This window comes from Mastigoproctus giganteus, chromosome 8 (assembly GCF_048544385.1).
Source record: "Mastigoproctus giganteus isolate SK-2022 chromosome 8, ASM4854438v1, whole genome shotgun sequence".
In the NCBI taxonomy this organism is placed as follows: Eukaryota; Metazoa; Arthropoda; class Arachnida; order Uropygi; family Thelyphonidae; genus Mastigoproctus; species Mastigoproctus giganteus.
The window spans coordinates 230,925,029-230,938,940 of record NC_143582.1 but is presented as its reverse complement, the minus strand read 5'-3'; the positions used below and the strand labels follow the sequence as shown (position 1 = coordinate 230,938,940).

The 13,912-nt window shown below is 37.9% G+C and overlaps 1 protein-coding gene across 1 annotated transcript in view; it reads left to right on the top strand.

Annotated features, from left to right (window-relative positions):
* The window catches only part of LOC150082410 (calcium-binding protein E63-1-like), a 121,780-nt gene extending 118,160 nt beyond the window's left edge, over nt 1-3,620 (top strand). Inside the window, exon 7 of the mRNA XM_090380555.1 lies at nt 2,779-3,620. Coding sequence (XP_090236681.1) covers nt 2,779-2,801 — 23 coding nt within the window. The 3' untranslated portion in view covers nt 2,802-3,620. The remainder of the gene's footprint in view (nt 1-2,778) is intronic.
* The last annotated feature ends 10,292 nt before the right edge of the window (nt 3,621-13,912 follow it).

Genomic DNA, 13,912 nt, shown 5'->3' with positions numbered 1-13,912 from the left:
CACACTCCTTACATCGCGCACACACAATTACATCCCCCTTGACAATATAATGTCCCATATCTGATTTCTCCACAAACATCAAGCAAGCAGTGCATTTTAAAAGGCTGTGATTCAGAGGGCAAATACCCCCTCAGTTCTCCCCTGAGCCACAGCACTCCATTTTGCTTGAGCCTTTTGCTTTGCTGCTGTGGTCTGAGTCATCATTTTGATTCAATTTCAGTACAAAATTAGAACCCGAAACTTGTATCCCAATGCAGTTGTAACACTATACAGGGTGTCTCAAAAATATTGGTACAAACGTTTAGGGGAGGTAGGTAACATCTAAAGGAATGTGAATCGCATAGGAACCCATAATCGGAAAGGTCACGGGAAAGTAGTAGCAGAGGCACAAGAAGCAGAAATGACAGAAGACATTAATTAGTGGCAAACATTTATTTGACATAATATTAACAATGGAGTACGAGATGGATGCATTTCACGATGTTACAACAGATGCTCGAAGGTTCCACCATGAGACGCGATGCATTCGTGACACCGACACAGCATGGATTAGCGGACACAGTCGAACACATCTGGAGTTTTTTTGACAGTAGGAGCAGCGCAGACGACTCTCACCACGAGATCCAATTTCGTCTCCACAGGCAATTCATACACGATAGATTTGAGCCCCCCCCCCCATAGAAATAAATGAAGGCTCGATAAATGAGGTGAGTGTGGGGACCAAGCAACGAGTTCACCACGGCCAATCCATCGACGCCCAAAACGCCTGTTCAAATGGTCACGAACACACCTTCCATAATGGGCAGGCGCCCCGTCATGTTGAAACCAAATGCTGGATCTCACATTTGCTGGAACCTCGTCAAGTAACCCTGGTAGAACTTGTTCAAGGAAGATCCGATATTTAGCGGAGTTCATGCGGGATGGTAACAGCTATGAGCCGGCTAAGCAGTCACCGACCATACCTGCCCACGCATTTATAGCGAAGCGATGTTTTGGGCGCACACCGTGTGCGTTGTCGTGAGCCCCACACATGAGCACTCTGCTGATTGAATAAGCCTTCCCGAGTGAAATAAGCCTCATCCGTGACCAAAACATAGGCTGGAAAATTCAAGTCTTGAACACTTTCTTGGAGAAACCACTGCGCAAAAGCCACACGTGCAGGATGATCTTGGGGAAGCAGTAACTGAACCCTTTGGAGATGAAAGAGGCGTAAGGAATTGTCGTGCCAAACACGCTGTACACTGCAACGAGACACTCCTAAAGCAGAGGCAACGGCACGTGTGCTGGTAGTAGGATTATTCTGGACGGCATTCAACACACTTTCTTCCATGGCGGGAGTTCGCGTCGAACGTGGTCTGCCCGCACTACTCCTGTTACCTCTAAACGACCCATAATCGCACAAATTTTGATGCACACGCGCAAACAAACGGTGGTCCGGTACATGTCTGTCTGGGAAGCGTTCTCCATAAATTCGTTGAGCGGCTCGTCCATTGCCCTCTGCTGATCCATACACTAGGTGCATGTCTGCTAGCTCACAGTTCGTATATCGATGCATGCTCTTCGTGCGGCTACTACTGCTTGAATGAGTAAACCAGAAATTTTCCCTCTCGCGAACTGATGAACAGCGCCGTGTACCGACTTACGGTGACGTTTTCGGTTATGGGTTCCTATGCGATTCACATTCCTTTAGATGTTACCTACCTCCCCCTAAACGTTTCTACCAATATTTTTGAGACACCCTGTACATCTATATATTTTTTTCAGTATCAAGTATTATCTTCGAGTTTCTTTATGTATCAGTTATGTATTAATTAGTTATGTTACGTTTGTAAAATCTAAGTCGTTATATGTCTATAAGTTAAAAAGTACAATTTAATTGACAACGAAGTGCAACAAGATTAATAAATTTACTGATTAATTAAAAATATTATATACTATACTATACTACGCTAACGCTATTTAGTTCGGGATATAACGTTGTATCGTATAACGTTGTATCGTATAACGATGGCAGCAAGTTACGAACGGTAAATCTACGGTCACTTTAAGTATTAATTAACTTCCAAAATCTCGCTGTCTCAATTCAGAATAAACCAAGGATCTTGACTAGGTCTATAAGCTACTTATAGAAAATAATTTAATATAACAATTAGTCAGTAAAGGTAAAAAATTTCCCGTTCACCGGCTCTGCAAAATTTGTAAAACACGTAGATTGGATACCCTTGCCGATACTAAGTAATAACCTACAAAATCTCTATCTAAGTTAAAATTTAAAGTAAGTATCGTAACTAAAGCTACTCTAGAAAATATGTTAATATGCCAATTTAAGTTAATAAAACAGGAACAACTTCTCTATTCCCTGAGCCGTAAAAACTTCGCCTGAAGGGCTACTCTCGTTCCAAATGTCCTTGTCCTTAAGTTTTGCACACCAGGGTAGAACGTTATCTTTTTAGTACGAATATGTAGGGACTTTATTCAAAAACCGTACTAGCCTAAAACCGTTCCCATATGCACAACAAAGAATACAATCCCGTGCTCCAATAAAACAGTGGGGAACTCACGGCATCTACTCTGTACTCAGATGATAACACAATACCGAAACCTGTCGGACAACATGCATACTTCTTACAGAATCGATGACGGGCATTGTTTGGCTCATCTCCCTTATTAACGATTAAAACCCTTCAAAGTCGCGTTATGTCTTGTTATCCATAAATATGGTAACATTTGCTACGAAATGAAAAAAAGAAATGCTCATACGTATTTTTTTTATTTCAGAGTTTGTGCGTGTCCTGCTATGAAAGGGCCTCTTTCTGTGCTAATTGATATAAAGAAGATGATTTCATACAGCATCAGTTTCAAAAGTACAGTTTATTTCATCCTTCAGACCAAGCTTTCATTTTCCAAGCAAGCTTCGATTTGACTTTCACTGTGTTCCTGCAACGCCAGTTGGCCATTTCTCTGCCATTTTTCCTTCGAGTAACCATGTTTATTGTGTGTACATTTTCTGGAACAATCAATCCAGCATGACAATGCTGTTCAACCTCGTTTGGGGCCTGAGGTCCTAATAATGGTTTACGTATTTTGATGTACAGAATATGTGAATACCTACAATTTTGATGTTGCTGTAGTTCGTAACGTTAATCATAGATGTCGCTAATTGCACTGATCAATTCTTCAATATTTATTTTTAAATGATTATTTGTGTACAGATTGAATGGATAATTACAAAAAAAGTCGCTTTGGCCTGTAGAATACGTCTTCCGTCCAGTATACTTCTATCGTGTGTGGTTAAGGAGATAAATATCGTCCAAATTTCAGAAGAAAAGCAATCAGAAATTCGTTAAAGTAAACTTCCACCAGGGAGGTTAATTCCTGAACACGATTGTGTCATTACAGTTATTAACGTCGCTGTACCAAAGTCTTTATTGTGATAAATGTCGATTTTTTCCCCTTCTACCTGAAGAAATTATCTGAAGAGAAAACCGGAATGTTTTTAATAGACTGGGGAGTCTGTAGAATGCAGAATTCAATTCTGAAATATTGCCTCAAACATGCAGGTCTTCATTTATTGTTATTCTGTAAATTAATAATCTTTTGATCACCTCATACCCATCCCAAGAAGGAATAAAAGTATTAATAAAAAAGTATGAATAAAACTAATAATGCGTTTCATTTGAAGTTTGTATTTATTATTTTAGCGATGATGAACCTTTTCCAGCTAAAAAGAAGCTTAAAAAGTATACAATTTCAGCGCGCTATAGGAAAAAAAAAAAAAAAAAGAAACAAAAAAAAAACTGAAGTGAATGAATGGGTCAGTTATAAGTACATACTACATATTCTTTGGAATATTAAAAGGTGAAAGAATATTCATTGAAATATTAAAAGGTATTCTTTAGAAATCATGGAAAACTTATTATCTGAAACCAGTTTCAAAAATCAACGTTCCTAAACTACAATCTCGAAAAAATTAACAGAACAAAATGTTTTTCATGATATTTCATTTAATTATATATCCTGGCATGCAAATTCCGAGTATCCAATAGAAATTGACCTACCACCATACGGCTCTGTATACAAATTATTCATGCCTATAAAGCACGGCTTGTGACCGCATCACTTCATTGCCGTTTTTTGGCTTGCTCAGTGGGACATCTCCAGTACTCAGGATAGCTAGTCATCGTCGTTTAGATGATTCTTTGAGATGGCGGGCCTTTGGACGACTTGAACCTGGGCTGTCTCAGGTGAAGATGGCACATTGGCTTAATGTGTTCTCGGCACTAAAGAAAGCAGTTTCAGGAGACAGGAACACCATTACAAGAAACGCCGGCCAAGGTCGCCCGAGGGCTACATCAACAAGAACAGGCCGCTATCTGGCTCTAACAGCAAGACGAAACCCTGTCTTCAACTGTTCCTGGAGGATGCTGCGGCCTCAGGTGAAAGCATTTCCAACCGGACTGTGTTAAGAACGCTCGACTCAAGTGGACTCTACGCAAGGAAGCCAATGGTCTGTATTCCATTAATCCCGTCTGCGCGGGTAGCACAGTGGTATCATCACCGTCCTCCCCACGCCGGGTGGAAAAGGCCCGGATGGAATTCCGTCGATGACGCGAGGAACTTTAATGGGCTTTTTTCACTCCGTGGCTGGGTTAGTTGGTCTCAGCCGTAGATAGCAAGGTTTTCCCCCAAAAACTGGGGGTTTTTTCATCCGCCGTTTTTTTGATCGCCGTGTTCACAGGATGGGAAACTCTAGAGGGAAGGGAATGAATCAGATTGGTCCACTTAATACAGATGGTTCGACTATTTATGATCCTGCTCTAGTAGCTGATATAAATGAATGAGTATTTTGCATGTACTTTCACACATGAGGAGTTATTCAAGGAGGGAAATTCCAGCAGTTTATCAAACTCTAACAGGAAGTTAAGTGATTTTGTAAGAACTGAGAGCAAAGTGCGGAAGAAATTAATGAAGTTAAACAAAAAAGGCACTTGGATTGGATGGAATCTATCCAGTTATATTGAAGGAGGCAGCGAGAGAAGTTAGCAAACCCTTAGCCATAATTATGAGAGCATCCTTAGATTCAGGGGAGGTTCCCATGGACTGGAGATATGCAAATTTATCCTCAATTGACAAAGGCGGTGAAAATGGTGGACAAATAATTATACGCCTGTTAGTTTAACTTCTGTTCCGAGAAAAATAATAGAGTCACTGGTTAAAGAAGTGATACAGGATCAGCTAGACAAGACTGAAGTATCAGTTCAGACACAGCATGGGTTTGTTAAGGGGAAGGTTTGTCTGACCAATTTGCTTGGATACCACGATGTGGTCACAAACTGGATTCAAAAAATAATTTTGATATCATACACTTGAATTTCAGGAAAGCTTTTGATACTGTTGCACCTGGAAGATTGCTGTACAAATGAGAGCGGTATGGCACTAAGGGCAAGTTGCTGCAATGGATGAAGGGATGGTTGAGTGGGAGACGGCAGAGAGTGATAATAAATGGACTCTGCTCTAGGTGGACTAATGTTATTAGTGGAGTTCCCCAGGATTCGGCGTTGGGCCCATTGTTATTTTGTGTATTTATCAATGACATCGATGAAGGTATATCAGGCTTACTGTCCAATTTTGCAGATGATACAAAGGGTGGGAGGGTTGTTAATGACACTAAAGACAGTATGCTACTGCAACAGGATCTAGAAAAGTTAGATAGATATGCTTAGAAGGGGCAACTGAAGTTTAAAATTTACAAATGCAAAGTACTCCATATGGGTAGCAGTAACCCAAGAGAAACGTACCGACTGTGTGGTACTACACTTAAGGTGGTAGAAAATGACCTGGGAGTAATTATGCAGTCAGATATGAAGTTTGCTGATTAGTGCAGACGGCCTGCCAGAGCAGATCATGGAGTTTGTCAATGATATATAGGAATTTTGCTAGCAGAGACAAGGAGATGATTATACCTTTGTATAAGGCAATGGTCAGGTCACACCTTGAGTACTGTTCCTGGAGGTCTCATTTTAGGAAGGATGTAGAGGTGCTAGAACAAGTACAGAGAAGGGCAACAAGATTAGTGGGTAGAACAAAGAATTGCGCTTACAAAGAAAGGCTTAAATTCTCTGCAAGTTTCAACGTCTGGAGTCTAAGCACCTGCGAGGTGATCTGATTGAGGTGTACAAAGACTTGAATGGTTTGCTCAATGCTAACGGGATACTTCCACTTTCTCAGACTAAGAATCTGAGGGGACATAGTTTCAAATTGAAGAAAGACAGGTGTAGAATAGATATGCAAAAGTTTGCCTTTAGCCTACGGGTAGCTGATTGCTGGAGCAGACTTCCATCTGTTGTTGTGGAAGTTGATAGCTTAAATAAATTTAAGGCTGAACTAGACAAGCATTTGGAGTGACCGGATGGGTGAAATAAGGATTTTTTTTTTTTTTTTTTTTTGGCTGATGCTGTATAAGCTTGCTTTGTTGCATCATATTCCTCAACTAATGCTAACGGTAATGCCAAATTTTCTTCCGCTTCATCGCAAGCTGTGAAGGATTTCCGGCCCATTGCCTGTAAATTCGCTCTCTAAAAAGTATTCGAAAATCTAAACATAAACATCATCAATCAGCACTGCATTAGGGAACATTACCGTGGAACAACAGAGTACATGTGCTCTGTTTATCTAATAATATTGATTGCAAAATTTAGTGTAAACGCTATCTCTGCTCAGCGCTGACAGTAATCCTAAAGGAGTATTTTCACAGAACAGAAAGCATCTTAACTGTTCTAACCAGCGTTTTCCAATAAAGACAAGTTTCAGTAATTAAAGGAAATAAAACAGAAACTTATCGTAAACGGAGGTCAGCCGCAACAGGGGGTTGTCTTGTTCGCCATCCTCTTAGCAGTAACACTTACCCAATTTTTTGAGTCAAAACTAAATAAATCGTTGCCCAGGGATCTAATTTATGTGTATATATATATATATAATATAATATTACGGATAATATAAAGAAAATAAATCCAACAATAATACCATCAGGGACCTAAGACAACGCAAAAAAAAAAATAATAAATTAAAAAAAAAATAAATAAATAAATAATTATTATCGCTTTTTACCGACAATCCAGATGACGTCAACTGGGGCCAACCACCCAGAATGAAGGCAAAAAACGACAAGGTTCTCTGTTTCTGTGATGATCAATATATGCTAAGTAATTTAAATCTAAACCAAATATTCGATTTATTTAAATCGAATTTAAATAAATCGAAAGATGATAATAAAATTTAGAAATATTAGAATCAAAGGTAAGAAATATAAGTAAAATATAAATGTAAGCATATATTAATCATCGTTGACCCGACAGAGAACGTAATTTAATGATTAAAATAAGATTAAATATATAATACATACTACATATTGACCGTATCTAGGACATAATGTAATAGTCGTCAAAAAATATGTGGTGCCCCCTATGTGATGGATACGGTAAAAATAAATAATTAAATTAAATTAACGCATAGAGAAACATGCAGATAGTAAGAAGAAAAACTAAAGGAGTAGGAATAATAGAACCTGAACTCCACAAAGGCGAAAAATAGTGGTATAGAGTTCAGGTTCAGGTTCTTTGTGGAGTTCAGGTTCTATTATTGTTACTCCTTTAGTTTTTCTTCTTACTATCTGCATGTTTCTCTATACGTTAATTTAATTTAATTATTTATCTTTACCGTATCCATCACATAGGGGACACCACATATTATTTTGACGACTATTACATTATGTCCTAGATACTGTCAATATGTAGTATGTATTATATATTTAATCTTATTTTAATCATTAAATTACGTTCTCTGTCGGGTCAACGATGATTAATATATGCTTACATTTATATTTTACTTATATTTCTTACCTTTGATTCTAATATTTCTAAATTTTATTATCATCTTTCGATTTATTTATATTCGATTTATTTTCGGCCTATACCGGTTTATATTTGGTTTAGATTTAAATTACTTAGCATATATTGATCATCACAGAAACAGAGAACCTTTTCGCTTTTTGCCTTCATTCTGGGTGGTTGGCCCCAGTTGACGTCATCTGGATTGTCGGTAAAAAGCGATAATAATTATTTATTTATTATTTTTTTTTATTTATTTATTTTTTTTGCGTTGTCTTAGGTCCCTGATGGTATTATTGTTGGATTTATTTTCTTTATATTATCCTTAATATTATAGACATTATGGGTGCATTGCATGATTGCTTGCAACTGCATTGACTCATAAATATTATTTACATATTAGTTACAGTTACTTTCGTTTTAACTTTCTTTACTTTTTTATCAATAATTATAATTATATAATATATATATATATATATATATATATTTTTTTTTTTTTTTTTTCCGCTAAACAACAAACCGAGTTTCAATGAAATGAGGATAGTCATATATCAGAGGGTAGACTTTTCTTTTCTTCAAATAGAATTTGAAGAAAAGAAAAACAATTTCGTTTCGGTTTTCGTTCGTTTCAGAAAGAAAATGATAATATTTTCAAACTAAACCGAGGACGGAAACAAATTTCCCGTTGAGAAAAAAGCAGTTGATTAGTAGTTCATTTTTAATTTAAAAATAAAAAAATCTAAATGGCAATGTTTAGTCCAATTTTAACATCAAATTCAAAACCTTCAAAAAAAAAAAAAAAAAAAAAAAAAAAAAAACAGACTAAAGCTAAAAATAAGCAAAAATTGAATGCCACCTCTGCAAATTTTTCGGTGAGAACTATTAATCTAGAAGGGCATTAAATCCAAAAGCATAAATCCATTATTATTAAAAATATTGCAAGAAGTAGTGAGTGAAATTTTTTCGATATTATTTTCAGACAAAACAAATCAATTTTTAACCAGAATGTGCTCATTCACGCTTCACCTTCCTTAAACCAGAGCTTCAAGGAATTCAATAGAAGAAAAAAGGTTAAGTACTTTCATCACAACTAAAAGATAACTTCAAATAGAAAAACTAAACTCTATAAATTACCTAAAATTAATATTTTCCTATTAATAGTTATACATACTATTCCGGCAGAGCAGCAACTGCTGACAAGACCGGATTGGGGTCTTTTTTGATAACTGGCTCTGGTATAACCAGCCCAATGTGTGGTCAGCCCAACAGCCGCGTGTCTCCTGTAAGGCGTCCCTAGAGTACACCGACCCACCGAGTCAAACTAGGTGGACCTTATGGCCAGTCGGCCCCTGACTGAGGACATAATTTCCATGAAGGGAATTCATCAATATATTCGTTTGATATATTTCTTTAAGATGATTTTTTTGTCCTTGTAAAAATCACAATTATTCAAATCCAGCCACTGGATAAAATCAAGTGGCAGGGAAGCAAATATACACAAACAAATACATAATCACAAAAGAAGACTGTTAATAAGAAGATTTAAATTTGAGAGAGAGAAAGAGAGAGAGAGAGAGAGAGAGACTCAAAGTTTAAGTGAGATTTAATGTAGATAAAAAGGGCAAATTTCATTTAACAGATTTTCATTTCATTTCAATTAAAAGGAATTAACAAACTTCCAGCGCAGAATAGAATAGGGTTCCACAAAGCAATCAGTCGGTACATTTTAATGCGTTAAAAATCCCTAGCTCGACGATTCGTGATGTGATCTGATAATGGATAAAACCGTCATAAAAGGACCCGGAAATTTTGATGACAAGAAATCTGACAAAAATCGTCCACTTCCATTCGTTCATACAACTGCTTGTATTTAAAGAGATTAGGCAGGCAAAGGCAGATTACGAGAAATCCTCGGCATAGGATGCAAAGAGTTCTTTATTTATGTAAACTCAGCTGATGAGATGAATGAGTATTTTGCAACTACATTCACACATGAGGAGTTATTGAATGAGGGAGTGACAGAAGTTTATCAAACTCTAACAGGGAGCTAAATGATTTTGTTATAACTGAGAGCAAAGTGGAGGAGAAATTGTTAAAGTTAAACATAGGGAAGGCACCTGGAGTGGACTGGATCTATCCAGTTATATTAAAGGAGACAGCAAAGGAAGTAAGCAAATCCTTAGTCATAATTATGAGAGTTTCCTTGGACTCAGGGAAGGTACCCATGGACTAGAAGTGTCAAATGTATCACCAATTCATAAAGGGGGTTCAAAAGATGACACAAGTAGCTATAGACCTGTTATGTTAAATTGTTTTCCGGAGAAAATAATGTAATCACTGGTTAAAGAAGCATTGCAGGATCATCTAGACAAGACTGCAGTAATAGTTAAGACACAGCATGGGTTTTTTAAAGGGAGGTCATGTCTGACCAATTTGATTGGATACTATGACGTGATCACAAAGGAACTGAATACCAAAAATAATTTTGATATCATATACTTGGATTTCAGGAAAGCTTTTGACACTGTTGCGCATGGAAGACTACTGTACAAATTGCAGCAGAATGGTATTAAAGGTAAGTTGCTACAATGGATAAAGGGATGGATGGTTGAGTGGGAGATGACAGAGAGTGGTAATCAATGGACACTGCTCTTCGTGGACAAATGTTATTAGTGGAGTTTCCCAGAGTTCGGTGTTGGGCCCATTGTTGTTTTGTATATTTATAAATGATATTGAAAGTATATCAGGATTAATGTCCAAGTTTGCAGATGATACAAAGGTTGGCAGGGTTGTTTATCAAACTCTAACAGGGAGCTAAATGATTTTGTTATAACTGAGAGCAAAGTGGAGAAGAAATTATTGAAGTTAAACATAGGGAAGGCACCTGGAGTGGACGGGATCTATCCAGTTATATTAAAGGGGACAGCAAAGGAAGTTGGGTATCAGATGGTGTGCACGTCTAGAGAAAACCGGAGGGGAGGAGGAGTTGCAATTTTTTTAAAATGAGCAGGTATTTTCTCTCCTCCACTCAGTATCGAGCCAGTCTGACTCTTTCGAGGCAGTTCTAGTTACACTGAAACCTAAAAATAATAACAGCCATAACAATTCTCTCGACATTATCGCAGTGTATATCCCACCGGTTCCACCATCTCCATTCATCACTGAAACACGTCGTGTGTGTGTGTGTGAGGACTTCAATTTCCCGAATACTCAGGGAAACCTCAAGAGGGGACTGAGTCAGCGTCTAGGTATATTAAGTCTCAAACTGGTTAGCACACCACCCACGAGGAGCGAAAGCACATTAGACCATGCGTTCGTGTCAGCAAATTGTGTAGCTAATCAAAACCCTATAAGCAACATACAGTCTGATCATAACCCCATCATTCTCTCTGCGGAAATATAAATGCCCATCACTTCTGGAAAAAGGAAAATCACAACCAAAACAATTACAGCGCCCAAATACCTTAATCCTGAAAAGTGTGTTTATGCGGCTCAAGAAATCCTATGGGATGTACTTCAGGAATGTGTCCCGAACTCGGGATTGACGTCATGACAAGATGGATAGTCACTGTTTCTCTCTATGCTGCAAGAAGAAACCAACATAGGGCATTCAAAAGCCTGGTGGAATCCAAAAGTCTCTGAAAGCTTCCACGTTAAACAGAACATGCACAAAAAGTGGAAAAATCCGGCTCACCCTCGGACAGAATTGCCTATTCCCGAGCTAGTGCGCTTTTTATTCGGAACAAGAGATAGGCGATAAAGCTTCACCTAGAGGCTACCATAAATAAGGGGACGCCCCTCCATAAAATCCAATCAGAGGACACCATTGACTCACTCAATATGGGCAGTTGGCTCGACCATATTGGCTCGACCAGAATATGGAAAAAGTACCATCTCAGCTGACTACCAGATGTACAAGAAAGAACGGGCAAACTTCCTCAAATGTAAACGAAATGCAATCCGGCAGCTGGCACTCAACAGAATAAACCGCTCGAAACGTATTACAGCCAAATGCAACAAAGATTTCCATATCGATGAGAAGGTATTTCAGGAATGGGTATCTTTGACTTTCAACGAGTTGCCATTAGACCCAAAAACCCCAAACCTAAGTGATTTCATCATGCACTCCAGACAGCCCCTTTCGACTATAACGCTAACAAAACAACACCTTATAAATACTATCAATAGACTTCCTAATAAATCTACAATTGGTCCTGACGGCTTCCCTCTATTCATGATTAAAGTGTAGTATGAATCAGAGCTGAAATACTCAATATGTTCTACGTTGATAATAATATTAGTAAATTAATAAGAGGAGTTTACCTCAATATAGTACGTGGAACACTTCCGTATGATACCCTCCAGAAATTAAAACGGAAAAAACGAAAAAATCGACAACTTACCGGTACATTAAAGTAAAATATAAATAATTAAAGTAAAATATAAATAATTAAATAATCAATTTAACACAATTCAAAATCAATTCAAAACAATTAAAATTCAAAATCAATTCAAAACAATTAAAATTCAAATTAACGCAATTAAAAGAATCTAACGAAAATATTCAAAACGATATTGAATTTTCATTCCTGTGATCACGACAGTCGGTCGAAAAGCATTGTCAGCTTCAGGAAGGAATATCGTTTTGAATATTTTCGTTAGATTCTTTTAATTGCGTTAATTTGAATTTTAATTGTTTTGAATTGATTTTGAATTGTGTTAAATTGATTATTTAATTATTTATATTTTACTTTAATTATTTATATTTTACTTTAATGTACCGGTAAGTTGTCGATTTTTTCGTTTTTTCCGTTTTAATTTCTGGAGGGTATCATACGGAAGTGTTCCACGTACTATATTGAGGTAAACTCCTCTTATTAATTTACTAATGATTAAAGTGTGTAGTGCCTTCATTGTGGAGCCCCTTCTTGTAATCTTTAATCGCATATTGAAGTCCGGATCAATCCCGACAATGTGGAATCACTACAGGGTACAACCCATACCCAAAAGAAGAAACCCAAAGGAACCTAAGGACTTGAGATCGATCTCAGTGGGTTGCTCTCTATTAAAAGTGTTTGAGAAAGCTATCTTATCAGAACTGATCGACCAATGCTTCTCTCATAGACCAAAACATCTGCATACCGTGATCCCCAAAAGATCTACATATACAAACCTACTGGATACCCTATTTAAAATTCAAACTGCTCTCAACAGTAAATCTCAGCTGGACGTCATCTTCCTGGATATTTCATCTGCTTATGATAAGCTCTCAATTCCCGCTCTCATCTACATTCTGGAAAAGTACTTTGGCATTACTGGAAGCCTGCTAAAAACCATCAACCGCATCCTTACACCAAGACAACTCATCATCAGCTATAAATCCTTCCAACAGGAGTGCATTATAACGAGAGGAGCACCACAGGGAGGTGTCATATCCTGTGTACTGTTCGCCGCTGCCCTTGAACCCTTCCTCGCAAGGTATACTGATTTCTCATCGTATGCAGACGACCTCAAATTATACATAACGTCTAAAGAAGCTGAACAAACTCGCCTGACTAATCAGCGAATCTCCGTCCTGATCGACAGCCTTGTAGCATATCTACTGCAAATAGGTCTGGAAATAAATGCATCAAAATCAGCTCAACTTACCTTTACAAAAAAGAGAATAAAAAATGACATCACAGCCTATCACAACGGAGTGCAGATAAGGAAAGTGAAGTCTCACACCGACCTCGGCTTGACTTGGGACGAGGGCCTCACTTTTCAGAACCATTTCTCGACCATGAAAACTAAGACTTTCTAGGCGATGTGGGCAATTCGACAAGAGCTGACGGGGTTACTACACGTCGATGTAATCGGTGGATACGTCCAGCGGTGCCTACAACCTATCGCACTGTATGCATCAGCAATCTGGTCTTCTGCCCCGACGTCTTACATAAATAGATTCCTCGCAGTCGAGTACTGGGTAATGCGATGGATGAACAGGGTCATGGGGACGCATTCACCATCTGATTCCAGGGCTGTTT